At 42.2% G+C, this 27,329-nt stretch overlaps 1 protein-coding gene across 1 annotated transcript in view; it reads left to right on the forward strand.

Annotated features, from left to right (window-relative positions):
• The window catches only part of LOC108573700 (WD repeat-containing protein 47), an 82,920-nt gene that overhangs the window by 26,854 nt on the left and 28,737 nt on the right, over nt 1-27,329 (forward strand). Inside the window, 2 exon segments of the mRNA XM_017936178.1 lie at nt 8,602-8,712; nt 8,949-9,027. Coding sequence (XP_017791667.1) covers nt 8,602-8,712; nt 8,949-9,027 — 190 coding nt within the window.

Below are 27,329 nucleotides of genomic sequence, written 5' to 3' on the forward strand. Positions count from 1 at the left end.
CGGGAGAAGTGGGATGCTTCGAATTAACGTTTGGCTCGTTTCCCAACGAGTTACTCGCGCGACATAATCCAGACAAATACTGTTGTTTTCCGTGTGGCGTCTCGCGGTCCTACCGAGCGCAGTCAATCAAACCGAGTGGTTCGCTACATTCTCTAACAGATGGCAGCAAGGGAATGCCTTTGTCGCGCTTATTATGGTACTAAAGCGCGAGCCGAGAATAACTCGTTCGGTCTAGACAGCAGCTTGTGGCGCCGATCGAAATAGCAATTCCCCCGCGGGACACGTTCAAAAGAAAGTGGAATTATTCTGACAGCTTGACAATGACCTCCGGCTTTTGTTTTTCTTTGTTCCTCCTTTCATCGTAGCTCGCAGTTGCTCGTTTCAACGTTAAGCGCCGGAACGCGGGAGCATTTAAAGGCATTGAAATTTGAAGATTTCTGTAAGTGGGATTATTTACTTGAAACTTCGTCGAGTGTATTGTTTCTTTACGGAAAAGAATGTTTTTAGTCTTTTTTTCTTTCTCGTTTCACCGGATATTATTCGTACTCCACCGGAAAAGGAACTTTGTATACGAACGATTCTTTTTTAAACTTACCGACTGTGGCGACACTGTGTTTTCCCACGAGCACATGCATCGACATCTTCACCGTAGACAAATCAGTGGCGGCGGGAAGTCATCCCTCGTGAGTGTCGTGTGCATTCCTTTTCGCGAACGAATAAACGGTCCCGACTGTATCCTCGTAAATGTCGTGTAACGAGCTAAAATTACCACCGCCCCGGAGATGTCAAGTGCAATGTATCTTTTCTGCAAAGGCATATCGGTCGCATCCGGTGATAATAACTGAAACGACGCTTAAACATCCATTTCGTGGACCTTCGATCAATGCTACTTCTATCTAATCTGTTCCGACAAGAGATGACGGTATTTATTCAGGTATGCATACAGCAATAATTTTATACAGGTTACTATACTTTTATAGGTGTGCTTTCGTATACGTTCACTTCGAATCGAGAACAAAATAAACGTTATAGGTTAGCCTACCTGTTTTACCGACGCGCTACGTGTTTGTTTTGTTACGTGTCCCGTCGTTAAGGTGTAATTTCTTATCTCTTTTATCGTACGTTTTGCAATGGTGTTTAACGTGGTTTCGTAACCTAAATAACTCCGAATGGTGTTCACGTGAAAGAGTTAGCTGACGGTATCGGTGCGTCAAAGAAATGAAAGTGGAATTGAAACACGGTTCATTGGCACCGACCGTTGACATTGTTCGGAGCCCGGATGCCGGATGTATGAGAATAGTACGTGCACGTTGTCACGGGGAAATCGTGACTGTACCAGCTTCGTCATTGGTCGGTCCCCATCGACGATTCTCGCTTCATGGTTTCGTTATGCATATTTATGGTCTCATTGTCTCATTCATGTGTATACCGGTTCCTCATAAAACGCAGACGAATGTGCAAATATGTGGTATGCGGTGTGCCGTCTAGACGTTTTTTTTTTTCCTCTGCCCGCCAATTTAAATATACTCAGCGAATAAAATTAAACACAGACCGGAGCGAATCTTCTTCCTTTTCCGTCGATAACTGTAGTCTCGTGAAGTACAGTCGATAATTAAGTCCGATGATTCACATTTTTATTGTGATTTTTCTTTTTTTAACGAAGCCAGGTGTTTCGTTTAAGTAAAATTAAGCGGAGACGTGGATGAGACGTAATAAAAAGACACCGGTGGTTCCTGGGAGGCATTCTTCAACTGCATAATGCTAATTACCCAGAACCGTTTGTGGACAAAGTTTAACCGATTCCAGAAGCGACAGGTCGCAACGTGACGATCCAGCGGTAGTTAAACTTAAACGTTTCTGTACATATGCAAACGGTGTCGAATTACAGTGGACCGTATGACCACACAGACTATAAACCATGAAGAGTACTACTATTAAACGTTGATTCTCAATTAACATTTCAAAGTGCTGTGCCTAGATAAATTAACGTATTAACGTTTCATTTTTTACATATTAGAGAAGCTTTGCATTTTCCTCAAATAAATTAGAAAAAATTTCATTTCCATTTCATTTATAGATAGATAAATGCGCATATTAATGTTTCATCTTCAAAATATTAGAAACTCTTCAAATTTTCGTCGAATAATTGAAAAAAAAGAATTAGTTTGCATTCTACTTATAGATATTTAAACATAAAATTGTTTCTTCACGGTGATAATATTTAAAATTAGAAATTGTAGTGATTTCATTCGCCCCTTGCTTGCTCTTGCCCTTGACGAAGGTGATCCTTTGATTCTCAGTATTACAACGCTGACTCAAGGCCCCTGTTATCTGTGATATCGTGTAATCACTCGACTGGAAGGGACACTCTGTCGTGGGACCATATTCTCAGGAGGTCGTACCTTCTCTCTTTCAGAGACGTCCGGGTGACTCAAGCATTAAGAGGATCGATTGACGTATCTCCAAGTAGATTAATTCCGACCGAACGATCGAATCACAAAGAAACATCATCTTGCAATTCAGATAGTTGCGAAACTGCAAAAACTGAAGTTTTCAGAATTGAAAAAAAAACACTTCGTCGATTAATGCAAATTGATGTAAAATCACCTGTGTACTGATTTCAGATAAATCGACAAACTTAATTTTCTTCTTTCCTGGAAAATTAAATTTTCCAAATTTCATCGATGTTTTTTTTTTGCCTAAATTCTGTCGCTGAATTCTTTTCTCTTATTTAATCCCTGGTGTTAACTTATCTCTGAGTTAAATTTAGCGACTAACTTTCTTCTGTTAATATCACCTAAAGACATACATTCGAGCTGACTGATTTAGAGAAAAAAAGAAAGAAATAAGGAAACGAGCAAAAAGAAGCTAATAGTTTTTAATGCTACCTCTCTTTCGATAATGTGCATTCGTAGACGTGCTAACGAGACCGGTTAGCAATCAGGTTGACACGTCTGCGACGTAAGTCGAGGAATTAGTGCGGGCCAAAGGAGTTTCGAGTGTCTGGCACTTCGTTAACCGCAAAATATGAGCGTATTTAAACGGCGAAATTTACGTTTCTCGGTCGCTGAAATAAGGGGCGTACGAGAGTCCTTGATCCTTCAACAGGTTCAACAAACGAGGTCGTTCCCAATGATTCACTGCGCTTGATTCCTTCCAGTGAATCCCTTTAAATGACCACCACACGCTATTCCACTCCTCGGCTAGAAGAAGAAGAGCCTTGCTTACTCACGTTCCCCGAAATTCTGCTATTATTAACCAGATAATTACTTGGCGAAAAACCCATTCGAACCCTGCGCCGGCGTATTTACCACACAGATCACGATCCTTATTTCTACGTTCGTCTGCTGAATTTTTATCGCCAGACCGTGGATATTTATGCAAATTATTGCCTATCGAAACTTTCGAGTTCCTCGAGATACTCGGAAATGAGTGGACTATGGTATCATCGGTAAGATTCTAACGTGACTCTCGCGTAATATTGCAAGTCTCGATGACATAATTGCCTAAACGTTCCCAATTTACTTATGGTAGGTGATAATTTCGAATTATCTTCTGTTTACATCGTTCCTAAGCCCCGAACCGTCGAAGTTTCGTTGATCTAAGGATAAGGGGAATTTGAAATTGATAAAGTGTGATAAATTAAACCTCTTTAAGCCCAACACGTTGTATGTACAATTCTCAAAATAACCGAATAAAAATTCCAACATCGGGTTGGTTGAACCGCGCCTTAATTAATTCAGTAGTTAATTCCAGTTTGGAGAAAAAGTTCCGGAACGTGGAAAATTACAGAGTGAACCGGCCAGGTTGAATAGAGCTCTGACAAGGCAGAACCGTATGAGTAAATCGCGGCGCAACGAGTTAAATACGTCGTGTACGCGGGATTTAGCGTAAGAAAGATGAAAATTCGCGAATATCTCGCACGCACGTTCCCGATTTGTTGGAGCTGTCGAGCGGTCGCGCGCGATTGTCACGGACGTTGCTTTCCCCGCGAAGATAGACGACGTGTGCCAGTCATTCGAGGATTTTCTTGGCTCTGGTCGCGCTGCGAATTTCTTACGACCCTCTGTCTCTCTCTCTTCAGATCTCTCTCTGTCTCTCTCTTGAGATCTCCCTCTCTCTCTCTTGAGATCTCTCTCTCTCTCTCTGTCTTGAGATCTCTCTCTCTGTCTCTCTTTTGAGAGCTCTCTCTCTTGAGATCTCCCTCTCTCTCTCTCTCTCTCTTGAGATCTCTCTCTCTCTGTCTTAAGATCTCTCTCTCTGTCTTAAGATCTCTCTCTCTCTCTGTCTTAAGATCTCTCTCTCTCTCTCTCTTGAGATTCTCTCTCTTGAGATTTCTCTTTCTCTTGAGATTTCTCTTTCTCTTGAGATCTCTCTCTCTCTCTTGAGATCTCTCTCTCTCTCTGTCTTAAGATCTCTCTCTTTCTTGAGATCTCTCTCTCTCTGCCTCTCTCTTGAGATCTCTCTCTCTTGAGATCTCTCTCTCTCTCTCCCTCTCATTTTCTTGGGATCTCTTGAGAGAGAGAGAAGAACGTTTGCGCTGCGCGCGAACAGCCATGGGATCGCATACGCGTCCACCTACTTGCGCGTGCCGCAGCCGCGTAATTAGTGCGCGTGACCGGCCGAGATTGGTCACAGACGCGGCTTTGTTCGATGCTCCGTCGATCGAAACGCCGGGGAATCGCGGAATGAGCATCGAATTAAGGCGCCTCGTTAGCATCGAAGAATAGCAGGTGTTGTAAACGCTTTTACGTGGAAAAGTCCATCGGGAGTAGGTTAGTACGGTTCAAGGTGGGATCCAGCGCAGGTGTCTTCGTTTCTTTCGCAACAGTTCCTTTTCAATTATCAGCACGATCCGAATTTGTCAATATTGAAATCCTCTCGTCGACGATTCTCTCGTCAATTTTCAATATTTATCGTACAAAATGCTTGACAAAACAATGTCAACACACTCGAGGAAAGTTTGTACGTGCATGCAGGGTGCTCCAAAAGAAGGTTGACACTTTGGTGCAGAAGAGCTGTTTTTTCTAGAGTTTAAGGACATGCATGTTCTGATTATGAAAATAAAAGTGATCTTAATATTCAACGATTTTCTATTTCTTTCTCATTTCATAAGTTTTACACTGTCCTTACTTGAACACATTTTTTTTCTGTTCAAATTCAGCTCAAATTCATGATGTCATTGGTCATAAAATTCCTTCTGATATTGGATACAATGTTAGATTACAAAAAACAGAAATTAGTATTCAATGACTCAATACGAGCTCGAGGAAGATTATTTTTTTCATTTCTCATATCTTACTTTCAGTGGCACTGAAAATAATTTAAATGTCCCTTACAAGTGCAACACTCTACAAAGTTTCCTTTCGTTTTCCTCGAAAATGTCATTGCAACAATGTCGAAACAATTATACATTGCACAATCAATTCTCCTTTTCTTGCCACAGCAATGGTATCGAGAACGAGCTAAATTTCGAAGAAGATAAATCGTTCTGCGGTGATACGGCGAACCGTTGTTTGGGCAACGGCTGAAGAAAGCAGAACGAGAAGGATTGATCCGCGGAGCGCGGTGACGTTTGAAAATTTATAGGAATTCGCACGTTGGTGTACGGCGGAAAGTGTGGCACCGCGTTCAACCTGTTGTGAAATTCACGGTGCGCCTCGTGCGCAGGATACCTCTACCGTGAGCGGAGAGTAGAAACGCGTGTCGTTTCGAACGCGAGAAATAACTGTGCTGCCGCCGGTTCTTCTTGGGCCACCGCGTCTGCCAGATGCTACTTGTCGCGAATCCACCAAAAGGCATCATTTACCCTCCTCCGTGTCACTTTCGACGAATTCCCGCTGAAAAATACCCGCCAGACTCTCGAGCATGAAGGATGCCCCTAATGACGGTCTTGCATGTACGGGGTCTCGTTATGTGCTCCAAAAATTCAGAATCACTCGTCTGCTTCTCCTTCCGTTTCCTTAGTTTTTCCTTTTTCCTCTTTTTCAGTGGTAGAAAGTTATTGGAAATAAACGAAAATTGCGAAAAATCTTGCACTTGACGAAATGGAGTACAGCAGGAAAGGGTTCATTTTGGGCAAAGTTACCGCGTGCGCTTTCTCCATTTCTACCTGGACGTAAAGTAAGAATTTTATCGCTTCCGAGAATGCCTCGGCGTACACGCTGTCTACCGTGTTTAAAGAATATCACCCGATAAAGATAGCCTCATGTTAAAAAACAAATTTATACTCTCCACTTATCGCAATATACAGATATCTCGTCATCGTGGTATTAATGACTCATAGCGAACATTACGCGTCAATATTGCTCTCGAAAAATCACACACCTCCTTCGTACTCGAAATCACTCAACTATGGCACACTTAATACACTTTCTCTTCCAAACAAACTCACACACACACACCTAAACACCTCTCAGAGATCCGAAACCATGAAAAGATCGACGTAATGAGAAAATTAGCCAAATCCTCCGACAAATCCGCAAACAGGTGTCAGCTGATTCTCTCGGCATAATTCTCAAACGTTCCTCCTACCAGGCACGAAGGCGCAAGAATCGAACAGCGTCGATTTCGTTCGACAAACAAACCATTCCGCACGATTCCGCGAATTGCTCGTAGCGGTAGCATCTTCGTCGTCGTTGTATCTGTTCTCACAGCTGATCGTAAAACGCGCGCGTCGTACGCGTATAGGCGCGAACGAGAATCAAAGCAGCCTCTGATAGGCTCGCGATACGCTTTGTTATTACGAGGTGGAGAGTCAGTGGACGGGCAGTCGCGAGTCTAATGCCGCTGCCGGGCGAAATCGTAGCCACCGCCTGGGCTCCCTCGATACTCCACGTCGGGCTTCCTCCGCAGCAGCATCGTTCCCCGCTTTCGTGCAGCTGCAACCAAGACGTGCACAGAGTTAAACGGCCGCATAGACTCGTCGGTGGTTCGTCGCGATCCCGGCATTCCGCTCGTTCCTCGATCGCGCTCCCTAAATAAGACGAGCAAGTACGTCGGATTCCGTGACTTCCGACGCGGTCAAATCGGTAACGGGCGAAGGATCGTTTCGTGGCTACGTTTCGTTTCTCGTCTCGGCAACGACGTGTTCGTTCTTCGAGTTCTGTTCTAAACGGAGAGTGTGCAAGTGTGTGAGTTGGTTCTGCCGAATTGAAAATCGATCGCGATCCACGTTCTCCTCGTGTCACCGGTTGCAAGGATCGAGAGATGAGAGTGTGAGTTCGAACTTGGTGTTTCACGACTGCAACGAAGATGATCTACCACAAGCCAACGGTGCCGAGATTTCGTATCGCCGAAAGGGTGAGCGTGGCGCCCGCCAATCGGCCGATTTACACCAAACAGAACAGCCACAGTAGCACGTGTAGCCTGAGAAGCGGAGGATCCACGCCGCCTTGTGTCAATCGGTACCACACCAGAGATTTCTCTTTTTCTCTCTTTATTGTTTTCTGATTAAGAGATCGCGTAGATTGTCGGATGTTTGAGTTGGAAAATTTGTACGTTGGAATGGTAGACGGTTTCTCTTTGGAACGTCTCGCTGCCGCCTCGCTGTCGCTCGTTTAGAATGCGACGCTGAATTATGAACAGCTTCCGCTTCCAGTTCCCGTCAGGCAATAGAGACAGCACGCGTGCTGAAAACGTGAACGTTTCGGTGTGAACGAAAACGAAACTTCGAACGTTGTGAACTTGCGGCGTGAATACTTTCGGTTCTGTGTTGAAAAGAAATGTAAATATGTGTGTTTCGTTCAGAGCTGGAAATTCCAGCGTTCGCTCGGTAGACGCGAGTAACACTGACCTAGAAATGTTTGTAAATCGAAGTAAAGGTGGAAAAACGTGGCTCGTGTTGTCTTCTGTTATGTCGCTTTGTAAATATATACCGAATTGTGCTGTTAGTCTGAGGGAATTGTAGAATTTAGAACGAAATTTCTAGGTGTTTCCAGAAAATTAATAAAAAAATTTTGTCGCTGTGGTAGAATGAAATAATTTCAAATGGAATTTCTCGTGAATCGAGAACGAAATTTGTCCTCTAACTACAGAGGAGAATTCATTCCAGATTTTTCCAAAAAATTAATAGAAAATTTTGTCGCAATGCTGGAATAAAATTTCTCGCGAATTGAGAACGAAGCTCCTTCTCCGACCATGAAGCACAATTCATTCCCCACTTTTCCAAAAAAAATTAATAAAAAAATTTTGTCACGACGGTGGAACGAAGTAATTTCAAACAGAATTTCTCGCGAATCGGGAACGAAGATTACAAAGGACAGGGAACGCGTTGTTTCCATAAATCACGTCCTCGTTAAATAACGACCGGTGTCTCGAGCCGACCTTTCTAACCCCCATCGTTCCCAGCTGATGATATTCCAAAGGAAAATCTTGATTACCGGTGACCCCGTAAACGTTTGCCAACACGGGAACAACAGTATCGCTCGATGCCAAATGGCCACTTGAAACGACGTGAAAATTCGATGTAAACGTGTGCACGTGTGTCGAACGTGTAATTTATCAATTTACGGTTGCTTTTCGCGAAACCTGACGAGAAGAGTAACGAACGCGATCGTTTCACCCTCCCTAATCGTCTCCCTTTTCCATCTCTGATTACAGTATAAAGCAACCTTTGGGAAGTAAAGGTCCGTCACCTGTTCACACGAGCACGCCTGTTCGATCTGGTATCCAGTCGCCTAAACCAACGATCAACGGATCCGAGCCTATGGTGTAAGTACCCGTAATTACCGATCTCCGTGTAATCCAATTATAAACGAAGTGCATAAATCGGCTCTGACTTAAAATTGAAATTGGTTAGAAATCCAAATTTCTTGGTGCGGAACGCGAACAGAGAAATTTCCAACAGTTCGTATAATAACACAGCAATTTCACTCACTTTCGAATGTTGCGATTCGATCAATTTTGTCGATATATCTCATCGATGATGATGATGATGCTACTTACAGGAGACAGAACTCGGTGTTAGGCAATACATTCGACGCCAGAGCACAGGAGAGTCATTACGACGTCGTCAAGCCGATAAAGGTAAGTCGATCGAATCACCTACGATCCTTTTCCACTGGACGTATATATGTGTGTATACGTAAGAAAATCCACGGGGAGTAACTCGTCGTCGTTTTGCGCCTATTCGATGTGTCCCTTAGAGACTACGTACTAACGATACGATTAATTTACGATCGGAACGGTCGGGCTAAACGCTCGTTACGATGCACGATGTGACTTAACCCTTTGACTTATTGTAACGAGTCGCACTCGCGCGGTGCAAGATGTAACAGATCATGGTCAAGATAGGACAAAAGGTGTATTGTGCAAACGCGAAGTTTAACTTCGACGTTACGTTTGAAAGTTGTTTGATATGAATTATGTATAGTGGTTTTTTTAACCCTTTGTCACACCACGTGTAAGTGGAAAGTTACTTGCGCGTTTCCTTTTTCTCGTTGCTACACTGTACTGTTGTATTATTACTGGCGAATTTGTTTATTTTCCAAACGAAATGTAAAATTTCCTTCGCTAGAACGAAGAGTGTCAACGTGTACTGTTAAATTTCTTTACAGCAAAATGTGAAACTGCAAGTTTTCTTCTCGTGAACGAGGAAAAATCGGGTTACAGAGAGTTAACTCGTTGTACTGTTACTTTTTTTTTACAGTAATTATTAATTCTTCTTGTCCAAACAAAATGTGAAGCCGTAAGTTTTCTTCTCACGAATGAAAAAAATTAACTTGTTGCAATTTTACTTAACAAGAAATCGTAAGGAATTAAATAACGAGCAAAAAGCAGGCGTTTCCATTAAACGTTGCATTATTCGTAGTCGGATCGACGCTTCAGCGCGCGCTAAATTTCATTGTTTCTCAATCGTTTCGCTTATCTAGGATTAATTACAGCCGCAGTGTCGATAAGAACGCCACGAAATTGTGTTATTCCCTCGTAAAACAAACTTCTACATGCTCTCCACGATCCAACTTGATCCTACAACTGTTCCTTTTTTCTTCTGACTAACTTCAAATTTCGAACGGTCACTCGTGATTAACAATAGAACACTACACCGGCGATTCCATAAAATAGAAAGCACACTTACAGCGTTACAACAGGTGTTCCGCCACGTTTTCATTGCACCACTAAATCGCAATCTGATAATCGAATTAACGTGCAACTTTCTATCTGAATTTTCCTTATTGCCATTGGCAGAAACCCGCGAAACTGGCTCGATCGCGATTTTCACGATTGGCCGTAACTGTCGGTCGTAAAGTACGGTAATCGCCGGTTTATTCGCAACCGAGAACGTAATCTAAACATCACACCTCTTTTAAAATTCAATTTATCACATATTCGAAGTTGTCGAAAAAGCAACCAACCATGTTCCCAGCAAATGTCGCGTGTAGCAAGTTAAGAAAGCGATTTTACCGGTGAAAGTGTTCGGGTTAAAGTTTATTAAATCATTCGTAGAAACCTCGCTCTCGATCGTTCATGTTCCAGATCGACTCTAATTCCCGTAATCATCGATTGGTTAATCGAGGAATTGCCAATTAGACGCTTCAATCGACGCAGTTAGCCGTTGATCGCATAACTCGACCGCCTCCCTTCTTCTCCCCTCTTCACGATCAACTGTGTCGAATCCTTTTCCGGAAAGTTCGCCATCGTGATGTAAGTTTCTCGATGCGAGTCGCGCTGCAACGAGTATCTGTAGCATGTTTCCGTCCTAACAGATCCGCGCTTTGACATCAGGTGATTCGAACGACGCGGTAAAAGATGAAAGAAAAATGGAACAACGGGAAGAAAAGAATTGGGGGGAAAAAGGAGCAATTGTCGTAACGACAGACGGTGTCAAAAGAGCGTCTCGTTCAACGATGGGAATTCCGTGGAATCGTCGTAATGATTATTCGGTGTTTGAATCTGTTCACGAGCCGCGGTTACATCATCGTTTTAGACAACACGGGATAACTTCCTTCCGTGTTCCTCAATTATTCGCAATTTGACGATTGCAGTTTGAAACGTTGCGTAATTTAAGGCGCGAGAAAGAGGAGGGGAAGAACGTTTCCTTGGGTTTGGTCTATAATGAATTCGTGGTTTTATTCATAGATCGAATTTGCTAGGATAATCGTCGCACCGATCTGTTACATACGCATTATTCATTGCGCATCTAGAATCGCAATGTCAATGAGATTGGATTATGCAACGCGGTGATTTCGTAGAACTGCGACAACATGAGGCCAGGTGCCACGTCAGGTGTCGATTCAGAATCGCGCATAGATGAGACTTCTTCTTCCAGTTGAACGTTATGGCCCCGTACGTGATAGCCGCGATGGCCAACAGCTGTTGGCAGCGGTTTGCCTCTCTTTGGACGCAATAGGTCACGGCCCGTTTTGTCTGTTTCCAGTATAGCGTACGAACCGGTTCATCGATCCATATTCGATTTACTTTTCAGCACTGGTATGGAAGTCTTACGACACCGTTCGACTAACGTGCCTCTCGCATGCTTTAGAGAAAATAAAACGGGTCGCGTGGGAGAGCGAGATCTGTATTAATTAAGATCGAATCGAACTGCTTCGCTTTGATTTTGCTAATTGTGTCGTGATGGTGTTGCCGTTGGGAATTCGATTCCGTCGAGGTGAGAAATTGGCGTTTTTCGCGGTACCGGGTGCTTTAAGTCTCGTTGGAAATGAAAATAGTGGAAAATTTTACGCTGTAAATATTCAAACTTGAACGAAATTCAAGAAATAAAAAAATTAATATTCACAATTTTTAAGATGGAGATGTTAAAAATTCACAAAATTTTGATATTGAAAATTTAAGAAATAGAGATGTTCAAAATTGACACATTTTAATATTGAAAATTTTAAAACAAGAATGTTAAAAATTTCAATACTGAAAATTGAACCATCATTACCGAATTTCCCTCTTCAGGCTCGAATTTCCAATCGCAAGACGCGAAGCATCGCGAGTTACTTTGTGATACGGGCTCCGACAAGGTCCGTGGCGCCCACACTCGAAATTCTAATGCTCATTCCTGAGCGACGCTGGATTATGTTACAGCGATGACGCAGTTTAGAGGATGCAAATCGACGTGTATAGTCGTGCACCGATGCGTCTTTGCCTCGCACAATTAGAAGACGCGTCGTCCCGAGTGTAAACGAAAATGGCATTTCCGCGTAGGCGAAACCGCGGCTTTCCGTCACTTTTGTCGAGTTACAAACTTGGCGATGACTCTACCACGAATTCCATTTTTAATAATTCGTAATCGTCGTTATGACGTGATTCGATATACACAGCAAAAAAAAAAAAGAAGAATCCATTGAAACCGGCATGCTCATCGAACGTATCATAGTTGCCATTTTCGACGTTCGCAACAGCGTGACGGAGGGGGACTGCGACGAGTCGGGCTCCAGTTCGAAAATTCATGGTTATCCGAGCAAAGGATTTTCAAGGGGAACACGGTATATTCGTTGATAAATGACAACGGTTGTCACGGTACGTTCCGCTGGAAACTGGACACCTGCGAGCGTGTCACTTTTCCGAAAGGGTACACCTTTTCCTACTTGAATTAAAAACGGGATACACCTTCGACCGTCAAGGTGAACTGGAATCGACCAGCAATGTAGGTGTCGAAGAGAAGCACAGCAACTTAATGTTAAATACACGTGCTCGTTAGTATTCGCGTTCAATGTGCCACTTTGTTGATGATAATTTTTATCTAGGGTGGAAAAACTGTCCGAAGGTGTTTCACACTTTTTAGTAGCAAAATACAAATGGTGCCACCAAGCTTTTTATATTTTTCTGTGAAATTTTTTAAAATTATTTTCGTGCGAGGCCAAGGATTCGTTTTTTTAATTCGTTTAATTCAAATTTTAATGTATAAAAACTGAGAAATTGGCGTACGATTGGTACACTTAGATTCTTTGCTTTTCATATTTTTCTGGGAAATTTTTTGAAATTATTTTTCTACAAAATCGGGAATTTCTTTTTTATTCGTTTAATTAAAATGTTAATATATAAAAAGTGAGAAATTGTCGTGCGACTGGTGCGCTTGGATCGTTTGCTTTTCACATTTTGCTATGAAATTCAAAAAATTATTTTTCTACCAACTTGAGGATTTTAAAAAATTCGTTGAATTAAAATTTTAGTACATTAAAGACGAGAAATAGACGTACGACTGGTGCACTTAGGTAGCTGCTTTTAGCGCATATACATCGAGTGCATATAGAATGTGGAATAGAATTGCAGCTCCATCTCGTTGCACGTACGAAAGTCTGCTTCTGCAAACGCGAGTGCACTAATAAAGCTTTTGGTTGGTGCTGCAGGGATTAATTAAGAATATCAGCGCGAGAAGCCGTGAATGAGTTTACCGACGTAGTACTCTCACTTCTCATGAATGAAACCTCGAACCTTCCGAATTACAACTTTCATCGTTACCATCGCAAATTTTCCAAAAAAGTATTAGTATTCGTAAAACTTGGTATTTCAAGCATTCACGCGAAACAGTGAAACACAACCTTCCACATTCTCCACAGTGACTCATCGACAGTTTCGTTCCTAGCAATGGTCAATAAACATTTTTTTTTCTTCTTTCGTTAGTCTACCAAAGACGGTGCCTTTCATAGCGGACGAAAAACATACGGATGAGTTCGTCGTTCTACCAAGAAAACAGGTCGATTTTTAACTCTCCTAAATTCACGCTCAGAATTGAAAATCTCCAGAATTCCATTATTGATACAATTGAAAGAACGAAAGAATTGAAAATCTCCAGAATTCCAATATTGACACAATTGAAGGAACAACGTGCCTGCGATGTCTGTATATTCGATCGAAGTCCAAGAAATCGTTAAACACAAGATCAATGACGTGATCAGTATCAAGGCTCTCGAACGAACTTGACGAGATAAAAGCGTCGTATTTATTACCAGGAGAAAACACAATACGTAACAGATAAGAGGAGCTAGTATCACCTGTGATTGGGTGAATTGGGAAAAATCAGATTGCAGAGATACTCGGAGCGATAACTAGAAAGCCACTGTTGCAGAATTTCATCGTATAACGTGCACCTTCGTACTTTTTAACTCTAGAACAACCAGAGATAAATATATTCTGGTTTATTTAGGTATACCGTGTAAAGATCTTCGAAACTAGAAAAATAAGTATAGTCATCACATACTTGGCCAAAGGCGTTTTAATCATTTCTCCAATTTAAAGTACGAAATCTGGCGGCTTTGGTTGCTCCAGTGTTAACACTTTGCCAATCGAACGAATTGCAACAGGTGTCTAAGATTGCTAAAATGAATTCCAGGAGAATTGATAAAGTGTTCTGTGTTAGGAAGATTACTAATGTAAAATTCAACGATGGTTCGTTACATCGACGATAGTACGGAACAGAATTTTTTGAAACGTGGAGAAGAAGTGAGAATGTAATGCAAATAATACAGTAGAAAATGGTAGATCCACCACGTCGGTTGGCAGTGTGTTAAATTACAATAAAAAGAAATAAAATTACTCAATTTTTACCCTCGCTGTAAATCTGTAAGCACACTAAAATATTCTATCGAAGAGCCAATAATACAGGACCAAAATGAAATACCAAAAGCGAAACCTCTCCGATAAGATCGCAAAGGATAAACCGTAGAAGTGGATAAAACGCGGGACGAAACTCTCGTTTCGAATCATCGTGGAACGTGTTGCGAGTGTCGACGACGGTGTAACGCCGTAAAGAGAAGAAAGTAGAGGTGACAATGGCTAGGTAAGTTCGCACACGACCCGATTACGACGTGTAACCAGGGTCGTGTCGGTGTTCGGCCGCAGTTTTGCGCGACAAACCCATAAGGTTTGACCTAATATGGAGACTTGGACTTTACGAATGCCACTGGCCTGGTGGGGATCCGTATGGAGAGCTCCTTTGAGGCCTTCGGGTCTCTCTCTTCACGGAGTCCCCCAGTACCTCACCGGACGTGTGTTACGCCGCACACGCGTTTCCATATAACCACGATTACTATTTCCGCTCCGTAAATCTTCCGTGCAATTTTCTACAGGAAACGTTGTAATCCTCCCCGTAAGGTTATCAGTGAAAGATTGTGCCATTAAAGAAAAAAAGGAGAAAAAGAAATATCCACGTATGTTTAAACTTCGACTACTTGTCAACGTCGGCTATGCTGTTAACAGAAAACACACAGGAATAAGCGAAAGGAATTTTTTCAAAGTGACTTATCAGTGTCTTCCGAGAAATTGAAGAACGAGACGTTAATCTTTCTATAAAAGAACGTTACGTATTGGAATCGTCAAGATTGTACCAGGAAGACCGGCTAACTAGCGACAGGAAGGTTGCATTCGATAGAAAGCTGTAGCTATGCGGTGCACCGGTGACGTTCAGTATACGTGCCACGTCCAGAGGAACTAGAGGTGCAGCAAAACGATCTCGTTCGATCGATTATATCTTGGCGAACATGTCGGCGTCCGCGCATCAACAGGCGGCGATTCGTCGTTTGGAGGCTCTCTTCAGAGATGTGAAGCTGGAGCAACAGCAGAATAACCCGGAGATAGTCAAGGTGGAGGTTGACTCCAGTTGCTGCGACATTCACGGGAAACACGCGAAGGAGAATTGTTGGAATCGCAGAGGATCCGTAGGGAACGCGTATCAGAACAGAAGAGACTCTCTGAGTCGACGAGACGCTTATCCAGGAACGTCTCCTAGCAGAAGAGGTTCGCTCGTGTTGCCGATGTCTCCGCCGAAAAAAGAGCTTCATCCGTCGAGCTTTCCGAACACGTTGAGAAAGAATCCTCTGGGCTCTTCTATGAGCGCTATCAATCACACGAAGAAAGACTCTCACGTGTCTACATTAGGCGGTACTGCGTTACGAAGAGATCCGATCGGTCGGTCGATGGGTTGCCTGAAGAAGGACACCATGTCGAGTTACAATTCTCCGTTGAGACGGGACTACGTCGCGAAGTCGATGACGAGCCTTCAGAGACCGGGCTCGCGACGGGACGCTAATAATTTGTCGAGCCTGTTCGCGACGTCTCCGATGTCGCAGACTTCTCTCAAGTCCGGGCTGAGCTCGTCGAACAACGATCTGAAGGCGAGGAGCACGTCGAACCTGAAGAGCTGCCTAGCCGGGTCCAGTGGTAATCTAAGAGGTAATTTGAACGTGACGCTGAGCACCGACCTTGCGATGGGCTCGAACGGCAATTTGAGGAAAGAAGGGAAGCTCGGGGCGCCGCTTTCTAGCAGAAGAGGCTCCTACGATAGGAGACGGCTCTCCACGGACTCTTTGGATAATACAAAGAGAAACTCGTGGGATCCGGGTCGCAGAGGATCTTCCGGATCGTCCGGAGGATGGGACGATCCGATTTGGGAGGAGGGAACGTTCGATGGCAGCGTCGATCAGGTAACGAAATCACTCAGAACCGTGTCGAATCTGTTTTCATCGGGGAAAGAATGGTAGTGCGAGAAGTTCACCCGGTGGAAAACAATCGCATTCCCGAAGCATTGTTGCTTATTGGAAATTCTCGACGTTAACGATAGATCAGAAACGACAGAGTCTTCATTGTCTCCGTTGCTTTTCCCGCAAACGGACAAGAGAGAAACCATCTCGAGGCAGGCTATGGTGAAACGTACGAGGCTTGATTGTCGTTGCGCGCGCGGACAGAATTTATCGTTCCTTGTTAGGAGGTGCATTCAGGCTGCTGCTGGCCGTGGGAATGCACTCGAGGTTGCAGGCCACGAAAGGTGTCTCTGGCCGATTCAATTGGAAATTTATCGCGATATTTATTGGAATCTCGGCGGGGTTCTTTTTTCCTCTCTTTTCGACGCGAGTTCCAAGCGTGACATCTGTCGAATCGCCGTAATACTTTACGGAACTTTCATCTGTCGTTAGAAACGTCCGTTTGAATCTCGCGAAAGCGTTGATTTACGACGTGTACCGATCATCCGGGGGGTTTAATGCATCGCGGCATTAAGGTGCTTTACATGTGGCGCCGGCACATGCAAAGTGTTCACCGCGTACTTACGTCATCGGCATGCCTTCCACGGTATGGACACGCTGTTAGTCATCGACTGATTATGAAAGCGTCCACCGCATCCTGCATATGCCTTTTCGATCCTATTAAAATCGTCGTGCACACGGAACGATCGGGGAGAAAACGCGCGCGAAAAATTCCTAGCAACGCCAATTTACATTTTTCTCGCTCGATGGAGGATTTCAACCGATCACAGCTGCGTGTTGTAATTTCTTGCTGTGTCAATTTGAGAACGATAAATTTCGTCGGAGATACTTGGAAGAAAAGACGTCACGTTTATTTACAACCTACCGATGGTCGCCGATTAGCAAATATTTGTATTCTCGTTTCGTCATCAACGTAGAGGCTATCGAATGCATTTCACCTGTTGAATACCACACACTCGCGTCTACACGTAATGTCTATTCCTTCTTCGTTCCTCGAAGATTGACATTTTAGACACCGTGACTTATGTTACTTTTTCAGCCTAGAAATCGGCTACGTGTTCCATACAAGAGAGGTTTCCGTTCGATCAAACAAAAAGAAGCCTTCGAGATCGTTGTTATTCACCACGCCTCTATCAGATAGACGAGCATTCCTTCCATACGTAATGCTACATCAATCACAATTACCATTCTACGTCGCTGAGCGATACCGCACATTAAACGAAACGAATCGTATTGATTTTCTCTCAGAGCTGAATACGCGTATTGATTTCTCTAACGGAGCATTTAAAAAACTATTTATCTTCCTAGGATTTGCTACCCTGTTTTCTTTCTTTCCACTTGCTTCTCGTTGAATTTGCGTCGGGATTGGCAGTGCACTTTGAGTATCGGTAACCGTAGCGGCGCATTTCCTCAAACAAGATTGCCACAGGTGAGGCCTACGCGACGTTTGACCATGAGGCGGCCCACACTCACCTGCGCGGCACTTGTAGCTCGCGTTTTTCCAAAGCGTTCCCAGCTTTTTGTCGCGCTCGTCCCCTTTATGTAAACGCGACCCACGCCTCTGCCCCCTCGATATGGCCACGCAGAGGAGCGATTTAAAAGTAGCGTCCGCGTCATTAAGACTCGATCGATCGATGGGATCGTTTCGTGTCGAGCGTTCGTCTTATTTGCCGAATCTTTCGTTTCGCGATGTCTGGGAAACTCGTGCCCCCGGAACGTGTGGAAATTTATGGATTTGATTCTTCGTCGTTTGTTTTCCATTGCTGAATTCTTATTCTTCTTCAAAGCGGATTGAAGGGATCACTTGTTCGTAATTGTTAGGTGGTCTGAAGCGTTTATTGAAAATTTGGAAAATACTGAGAAACACCTTTATTGGTGATGGTTAAATTGTTATTCTTCCATAATCGTAGATTTTTGCACTTTGAAATTCGTATGTGCGTCTGTTAGTATTTTCATTTATTGAAAATTTTCAAAATACTGAACAATATGTGAAAAATACACGTTTTTTAAAAAGTATTTGAATTATCGTTAGTCGGTACTTGTTTTTTATTACCGATTATCGAATAATTCTTCTTCTTGAGAGCGTATTAAAGAGGTCTCTTATTTTTAATCACTGTCTGATAATTTCAAATTCACCTGCATCTGAAAGTCTAAAAAGTACACGTAAAATATACATGTAAAAAAAAATAGGCGTTTTGTTACCACACTCTCTTATTTTAACGAGCATTCGTCGGGTTAATTCGTCGCTAGGAGTTTAATTCGTTAATTTGGGAATAATCCGTAGCAGTTAGCGTAGTTTGGCGCAGACTATTCCATTACGTTTACGTACTCGGCTAAATGGATAATTGTACGGCACGAAACAGTGGCTTTGTGGCTCGTTGAATGCATGAAACAGAAGTTAGATATACCCTATTAATGTTTCCTATTCCGAAACGTATGTACGTCGAGAAGTCGGAGGAACTCGTGTGTTTTTTACGTAATTCGAGCGTGATTTGCGATCGAAAAGAAAGTTTTTCGATTACGCAAGCAACGGCGCGTGCATCAAAAACTGAAAGGAGATTATTCCTTGGACAACAAGCAGACACTTGCAATCCTATTGCGAAACTAGTCACCGATCGAATGTAGATTCGGTTTTAATTACCCTCGGTTTCGGTTCTTCGTGTCCAATTAGAGGCGCCATCGAGCCGTGATGATGGAACAAATTGCTCAACTCGAAGGTGCTTCCTGCCGCCTTAATGACACGAAAACTGCTCGCGGAACGCGCGCTTTTTGCTCGTTCATGGGACAAAAATCTGTGACAAGCGCGAAGGAACGCATTCTCGCTTCCGTGTTTTACCCGATAAATTAAACCATCCACGTTCCATTATTTACCCATTTGGGAACATCTCGGGAAAATATAAATTTCGCTTAACTCGTTTCGATTCGCCAGACGAAAAAAATATAAATTTCACGTCGATCCATTTAAGATTTGTAGATTTTCATCGTGAACGTTCGAATTAACTGAGAAAACTATAAATTCGATACTAATACATTTACTCACAGTGTCAAATAATTTGCTTGTAAACGGGTTCAAGCAATATTCAGTTTCGCTGTAACACTCGAAAAACTCTGTCTGAGAATTAGCCAGCGAGGCTATTTTCCCCGACTTGGCGCGCTGGAAACACATTATTACCACTATCTGATGTACTCCGCCTTATCTCGTTACAATCAGTATCCACTAATTAAGATAGAACCGTAGCGAGATATGCAAAAAATCCTTCCTCTTGGTCACGTTCGTAATTTCTTTTGTTCTGCTCCGTAAGAGTAAAGAGCAGAATATAAGCAGGCTGGACGTTCGTTCGAACGTAATTTCTTCGTCGATATTCATAGGAAAAGAGAAATGAAGATCGGTTCCTTTCGGTCTCGGTCGTCGACCCGTGCAGGAAAGAACGGCAACGCGATTTCCAGAGGTTCGAAAACACCGGGTAAATGGGATGAATCGGCAAGTTGCACGGGTGATTTTCCGGTATTATGCCGGCTGGTCCGCGTAATCGGTCTAATTCCTGAAATCGCGGCTCCGCGATTTCCGTCTGGAACGACACGTGACGGCCACCGCGACTTACTTCCTCGCTACGTTGCACGTGATGCGCTCTCGAACTGCACGCGTGTCGCGTTCTTGCACCGATTTCGCGTTCGTGTCGTACCGCACGGAACCGTTTCGTCTCACGGTACGACGTCCGAGATGATTGACCGAGCTCCGAGCTCGGTACCGTTAGCAAAAATTGACGTTTATTGACACATAAACATACGCGGCGACGTTCAAGCGAATCTCTGGCCGATTTGTCCGATAGAGCACTGGTTGCTGCTCGATTTATAATGCCAAACTGAGGATAATTGAAGCGCCGTTTGGGAATTCTTAATTGTGCTTTATTTCATTGGGGCTGTTCGGTTCTTTTACGATGCTGAAGAGTCATTTTGTTTTGGATTTTATGACACTTTGGTTTATGGAGATCTGAAAGTGTTGTTTATGGAGCTTGGAATTTTTGAGGTGAGACCTTAGGTTCGTGAAATTTAGTTTTAGTGTTCTAGGGCTCTAGTGTTTAATTTCCCTATTTTAGGATCTTGGGATCCCTTGATATCACCGGAGAAGCCTGAGATCCACTGACGATACCAAAACTCATTGGAGTCCCCACTGAGTCCTAAGATCTTTCGGTATTCTAAAGATCCTAATTCCTCTATTCTAGAGTCTTGAGATCTCTTCGTGTCACCGGAGAATCCTTGATATCACTGTCGATACCAAAACTCATTGAGATCACCACTGGATCCTAAGATCTTTCTAGAGGCCCTAATTTTTCTATTCTAGAGTTCTAGGATTTCGTGATATCACCGGAGAATCCTGGGATCCACTGACGTTACCAAAACTCATTTGTATCACCACTGAGTCCTAAGACCTTTCGGTGTTCTAGAGATCCTAATTCCTCTATTCTAGAGTCTTGGGTTCTCTTCGTATCACCTTCATTCATTTGTATCATTGCTGAATCCTAAGATCCTTTGGCATTCTAAAGTTTTAGAACTCTCTGACGTGAATCCAGCGCCAGCTCAAAGTTTTGGAACCTTTGAATGGTCATCCCCATAAAATGTCGAGATTTTCTAGAGTCATCCTCTTGCATTACACTAAAATCCTAAGATTCCCCAGCCCTATCTCTCAGAGTCCTAGAACTCCCTCGTACAACTTGAGAAGCAAATTATCCTTTGAAGTCGCCTAACGTCAATTACCATTCTTTCCCTTTCCAACGAATTCTTCCTTCCTTCTGAGATGCTGCGATCGTTAGATCCACATTGAGAAGTCGAATTAAAATGCACCGAGCGTAAGTACCTGGAATAAGGTCAAGTTCGGTGTGGCATCGTGGAAGGAAATCGGTGATTCACGCGATAAATCTAGAAAATAGGTCTAGTGAACCTTGACATTTCTCTGGCTAGAATTCTTCGCCGCTTTTACTATTAATTAACCAGCTAATTAACGCAACCACCTTATTGCGCATTACGAATCGATTTCAAATGTAACTTTACACGAACGCAAGGTCCCATTTATTTCCTTTCTTAATCTTACACTTCTCTGCTTAATACCAGTCCCACGAAACATTGTAATTACTTCCTAACCGATCCATCGAACCACGATAACTTCGCTAAATACGTAACATGCAAAGTATAAAGCGTTTAACGTATCCGTTTAGAATCTTAAGTGCTGTGTCATAACTCGTACGAGTGGCTCGTTATTGAAGAACAAATGAGCCACACCATGGGGAAGGAATATCGATGAAACGACACCAATTAGTATCCTCGAAGCTTCGCAAATGTAAGCAGACTTAAGTGCTTATTTAGAGAGGAACGTCGCGATTACCAAGTACCGAGTATCGGATTCATTTAACATGCAGATCCGCTTAATGCACAAATTAAGAGAAATGACTTAGCCCCGCCTGACACGTCATGTTTTGCCAATTAGGTGAAAATCACACGGAGTCGTGAAGAGTGCTTCAGATTTACGCCTCAATGAAATCGTATCTTCTCTCTCCCCTCCATTTTCTGTTCGTTCCACTAACGATGCATTCGAGCAAATGCTTTTTGTCACCGATTCGGACAGCGGTCCATCGTGTTCGAATCTATTACGATACTCGGCCAGCCAGAACCTCTAATCGACGATCTTGGAATTTTGTTGCAAAAGTCTCGACGAGCTACGCGAAAACACGACGGTACAATTACAGTTTACCGTTGGAAATTTTTTGAAATAACGATGAGGTATATCGTGGATGCATGATTGATCGAAACGTCTATTTACTGTTTTATAAGGAACGATGAAACGTTTGATCTCGCGAGAATGTCACGGAACGTGTGGATACCGGCTCGTTAATTACAGTATACGAAGGTCGTGGTTACTTTAATAACTTGTGAAGAACGAGAAATTGTGGAATAGGTTGAGAAAAGTTGAATCGATTATTACGGTGGATCTTCCAGAATCGTGAAATAAAGTATGGAAATGAACGTGATAGAACTACCTGTGGCCTAATTCGCAATTTTTGGTGAATTGAAATTTCAGTGTAAACCATCTCGTTTACAAAACTTCAATTTCCATAGTAGCCTAAACAATCTTAAAAAAAAATTTCGGTGAATTGAAATGTCAGCATAAACAATCTTGTATACAAAAAAAAAAACCTTTAATTTCCATAGTAGTCTAAACGATCTTGAAAAAAAAATTTGGTTACGACATCGACAATTTTATTAGCCATAATTTTTAAACAAACTTTTTGAGATTAAAAGCCTCTGTTGCACCGATAGCCTTGAATTATGCGTACAACTTTTGCATAAAGCGATTATGAAAATTTTCTGCGAGTAAAATATATGGCATACCTTAACCCAGTGACGCATTGTAATACCGAACCGCGAATTAAATGTGAAAATTATGTGTTTATGCAAATCGAAGTAGGCCTATTTCGAGGTATACGGTTTAATCGTATGCTGAATAAAATGGTATATTTTTCTGTTACGATTACGTTTCGCAAAGATTACCTCGCTGATTACGTCGTTTCGTCACATGCACCGTAAGTCACTGGTCAGTGGATTTCCATTTATAGTGAACCCGCGTGGGCATTGCTCGACAACATGTTTACCAAGTTGGTTGGCAACACCCATTGATTTTTTCTGCCGTTTTTCCATTCTTCTCGAATTCGTTGGTCGGCCAACAGTTTCCCTCTTAATGAGTTATTTTCGTGCTAACGAACGGCTCAATTATTATCCTTATTCACCAAGCGGATCTCGTTAGAGACTCTGAGGGTCTATTAATTAGCTCCTTTTCTTTTTTTTTTTGTAAATTTGTCTTATTCCATTTTTCAGTAATTTTTGTAAATTTATTTTTTTCAGTTTTTCAGTAATTTTTGTAAATTTATTTTTTTCAGTTTTTCAGTAATTTTTGTAAATTTATCTTATTCCATTTTTCAGTAATTTTTGTAAATTTATTTTTTTCAGTTTTTCAGTAATTTTTGTAAATTTATCTTATTCCATTTTTCAGTAATTTTTGTAAATTTATTTTTTTCAGTTTTTCAGTAATTTTTGCACTGATATTTATGAATTTTTTCTAATATCCACCACTTTAGAGCAATCTGTGATTTTCAGGCGTTAATCCTTGATATCTGCACTGCAGATATAAGGCGATACGATTAAATGAAAAATTCATTTATTTACAGCAGCTAATTCTTCGTATCTATATTTCACAAAGAATGCGATACGATTAAATTATTATGATTTCCTGTTGTAATATTGGATGGTTATAGCTCGATGTGATTTATTGCGGGGACAAGTTGCGATAATTATTTAGCGGCTATCAAGTAGTAGAAAGTTTGATAAACGATATTCGTTAGCGGATGGAAAGTGTGATTGATAATTTCTTTTACCTATAAGGACTAGTCGGCAAACACTGGCTAATTGAAATATTCATGAAGATGGTCGGATAAAAATTACGCTCTTAAAGTCGTATTAAAGGTGCACAAAAAGTGTGAAAAAATTTATTTCGAAAGTACAAGATTGAAGATACACAATCCCATCTGTTGAATAAGCGAAAATGACTCAGAATCTCTTTCGACGCGGTTTACACCTAAGCTCTTCGACCGCAATACGATGCGCAGTTTCCACTACAATGCGTTCGAATGTATAAAGTCCATCAAGGTCAAGTGCACACGCTTGTATTAAAGTGTTCGTAAATATTTTTTTCTTTCGTTGCAACGTCTCTCCGTTTGATTCATTTTAAAAGTAACATTTAGAAAACGTTTCAACACATTTTCTAATTGTACCATGAAACTTATAATCGAGCCATTAATTTCGAATAATTCGATTCAACGAAGTAACATTATCTTTAGAAATGAAACCGATTGTAGGTGTGTATATATATATATATACATATATATCACTTTCTACAACGAGCTTTCATACACTTTCTACGAAATAATGTATTTTACAATATTACAATTTACACGTGAAACACGCCAAGCCTATAGGTAACTTGTCTTGCAACTTAATTGTCCGTCTCGGATTACTGTTTTACCGACCGCGAGCAAAGTCGTTCAGTAGGAATCTGTATTACCTATCAAGTAACGAGACTTTCGATTTCACCAGAAAATAGCCACTCGGCTCGAACGCCACGGTATAATTATTCCATGGAACGAAAGTAAAGGTGCATGTCGAAGCGTGTACCAGAAATAACAAGATTATTATTTAAAACGTTGACTCTTGGTTCGAAATGTAGGCCAGGATCGTTGCACCGACGGATACAGGTCCGACCAGGCGGATCTAATGGTCATCAACTTTCATATAAATTCTTGGTGATTTTCACGAGCAGCTCGGCTCTTTTCTCCCAATCATCCTGCAAACATCTCGCGTATCTCTGAGTAACCGTCAGCTAGTAAATGTTACAGATCAGCGGATATTCATGCTACAATACCGAGCTCGTTCGTAACCTAGCCATATTGTTCCAAATTTCTCACATTACACCATATACCTGCCACCTATTAGCAGCGGATGGTGTGATAGTCGCACGCACGACGATCGCCGGGTCAAATATGACCCGATACTAAAATCTCTTTGGTATAAGCAAACGAGACCACATTTTCTTATTTTATTGAACGTTGAATTGTTTAAAATTACACAAATATTCAATATTACGATTAAAATAACAAACATTATTATATAAGGAAATAAGAGTCGTGGAAACAAGAGATCTAAAGTCGGGGTCAGCAATGACCCAGCATCCGCCGTCCGAAGGTTAATCGCCAACCTAACGAACCAAAAACACCACGTCTCGCTAATCGACCGTTATTACGCCATTTTCGCTGAAACGTGCGCGATCAAACGATCCAGAACCTTCGTTCCTCCAACATCCACCAAATTGATCGATCGACTTTCTATTCGTCCGTGCAGAGAAACCTCGAACACCGTGTGTGTACATACAAGTTTCTACGAAAAAGAAAAAAAAAAAGACAAATCCCAGAAACGTCACGCACTTTCGTGCATTCGACACACCTACTGGAAGCTGTTACGCAAAACTAGTTCCGTTTCTATTCGCGAAATGATCCTCGGTGAAAGCGCGAAATCGACGAGATTAGAGATTCACGGCGGTTCGAAAGCTTCCTCCTAGATCCCCCTATATAAAATCCTTATTCATTCAGCGAATAGTTTCACTGAATGCTCGTATGCGCATAATACGCGCGAGGAGCGTGTGTATTCCATTCATCGTTTCGTTGAAAATTACCGAATGCTCGTAGCGGAGCGTGCGAAGGCTCGATCGATCGCGTTTCCACACACACTCGCGAGTTTTTCGGCGATCTCGAGTCATGGTCCACGTACCACGACCGGACGAATGATAATTACGGTAGCGGCGTCCAGTGAAACACGCTCGTTTCGTGCGTTTATCGCGTACGCATGCGTCTGTCTTGGGCTTGTTATTAACATTTTTCGCGCGGCTACGATCCGGTAATACCTGATGCTGAGACTTTTCTCTTTTTCTTTTTCCTCGAGTACTGGACGAAAAGTGGAGGGGAGGGAGGGAAAAATAGGCGAAGAAACAGCGGAGAGATATAAGTGGTAGGAGGTTGCGTAATTAAGCATTGACTTCTCGCGGCCGCTTCGAGCTTTTAGAGGGGAACAGGTTGCACTTTGTTCTGGCTCCGCGAACGGTTAAATTGCAACACGATCGATAGATCGCGCGTATAAGACTAATATTGAATCAGATAGCCAACGGTGTTACGAACCGCTTAATTGAAAACTGTCGCTTGTCCGTTGGTTTTCGGAGCGAAAAGATCGATATCGAGGCACGCGTCGATGTACGTATATGGAGAACGTCGCGGCGTTGCTACGATCCTGAAATCGCTCATGGTTGAAGCCTGCGGCCGACCTTCGGCTATTCTGCAAGGTAATAGGTGCGATCTGATAATGGCCGCGGCGGATTTTCGACGCGGCACGCGACCCAGATACAGCTCGCGACAAAAGTACGTGGATTCAGAGTTTCACTCTTTTACGATCGATCACTTTCCACTTTCGCGATGAAACTTTGGCAAACCGAAAATTTTGGCTCGAATAGAAAAATTTTCTAATTTGCTTTATTTTAATAACATGAAATAGTGAATTTCATATTCTAAAGTTGTAGCGTCAGTGGAATGCCTTTTACGATCGATCGCTTTTCACTTTTGCGATGAAATTTTGGGAAACCGAAAATTTCGGCTTTAATAGAAAAAATTTTAACAACATAGAAATAGTGAATTTTCTATTTTAAAATTGCAGTTCCAGTGGAATGCAAAGCGTTAATAATTGATTGTGATGGAAATTTATATCGAAATTTAGACCTTTCAGATTTGATGAAAAAGTATTATCGCTCGTTTCACAATTCCTGCGAATTTTTTTTTCCGGTACTGGTTATTTCGTCGGTTGCTTAATTCTTCATTAAAATACTGTTCACTCTCTGCAATAATTTATGGGAGGACCTAATAATCCTGCCTCGACTAATCGTCCGACCTCGAGAAGAGGAAGAACGTGAATCAAGCATTTCTGCAATCTAACTCCCGGAAACTTTTGTTACATACTGTATTCACCTGGAGCAAGGTGTTTCGAGGCAGTGAATCGATACGAGTTTCGCTATGTTACGTATACGGTATTTTTCCAATTTCCATGTTCACCTTAATCCGCGAATAATGCTCCGAAGGAGTAACTTATTTTTAAACAGAAATAAATATCAACCGTGAAGGAGAGAAGTGCAGCCTTAACACAAGTTTCTCAGCTGCTTAAAATTTTCTTTTCTCCAATTCCCGCGAGAATTTTAATCAGATTCTTTCACGTCATTTTCTGCACTTACGATTCACCTCCGCGTTTAACAGATCGCACACG

This window comes from Habropoda laboriosa, unplaced genomic scaffold (assembly GCF_001263275.1).
Source record: "Habropoda laboriosa isolate 0110345459 unplaced genomic scaffold, ASM126327v1 scaffold151, whole genome shotgun sequence".
In the NCBI taxonomy this organism is placed as follows: Eukaryota; Metazoa; Arthropoda; class Insecta; order Hymenoptera; family Apidae; genus Habropoda; species Habropoda laboriosa.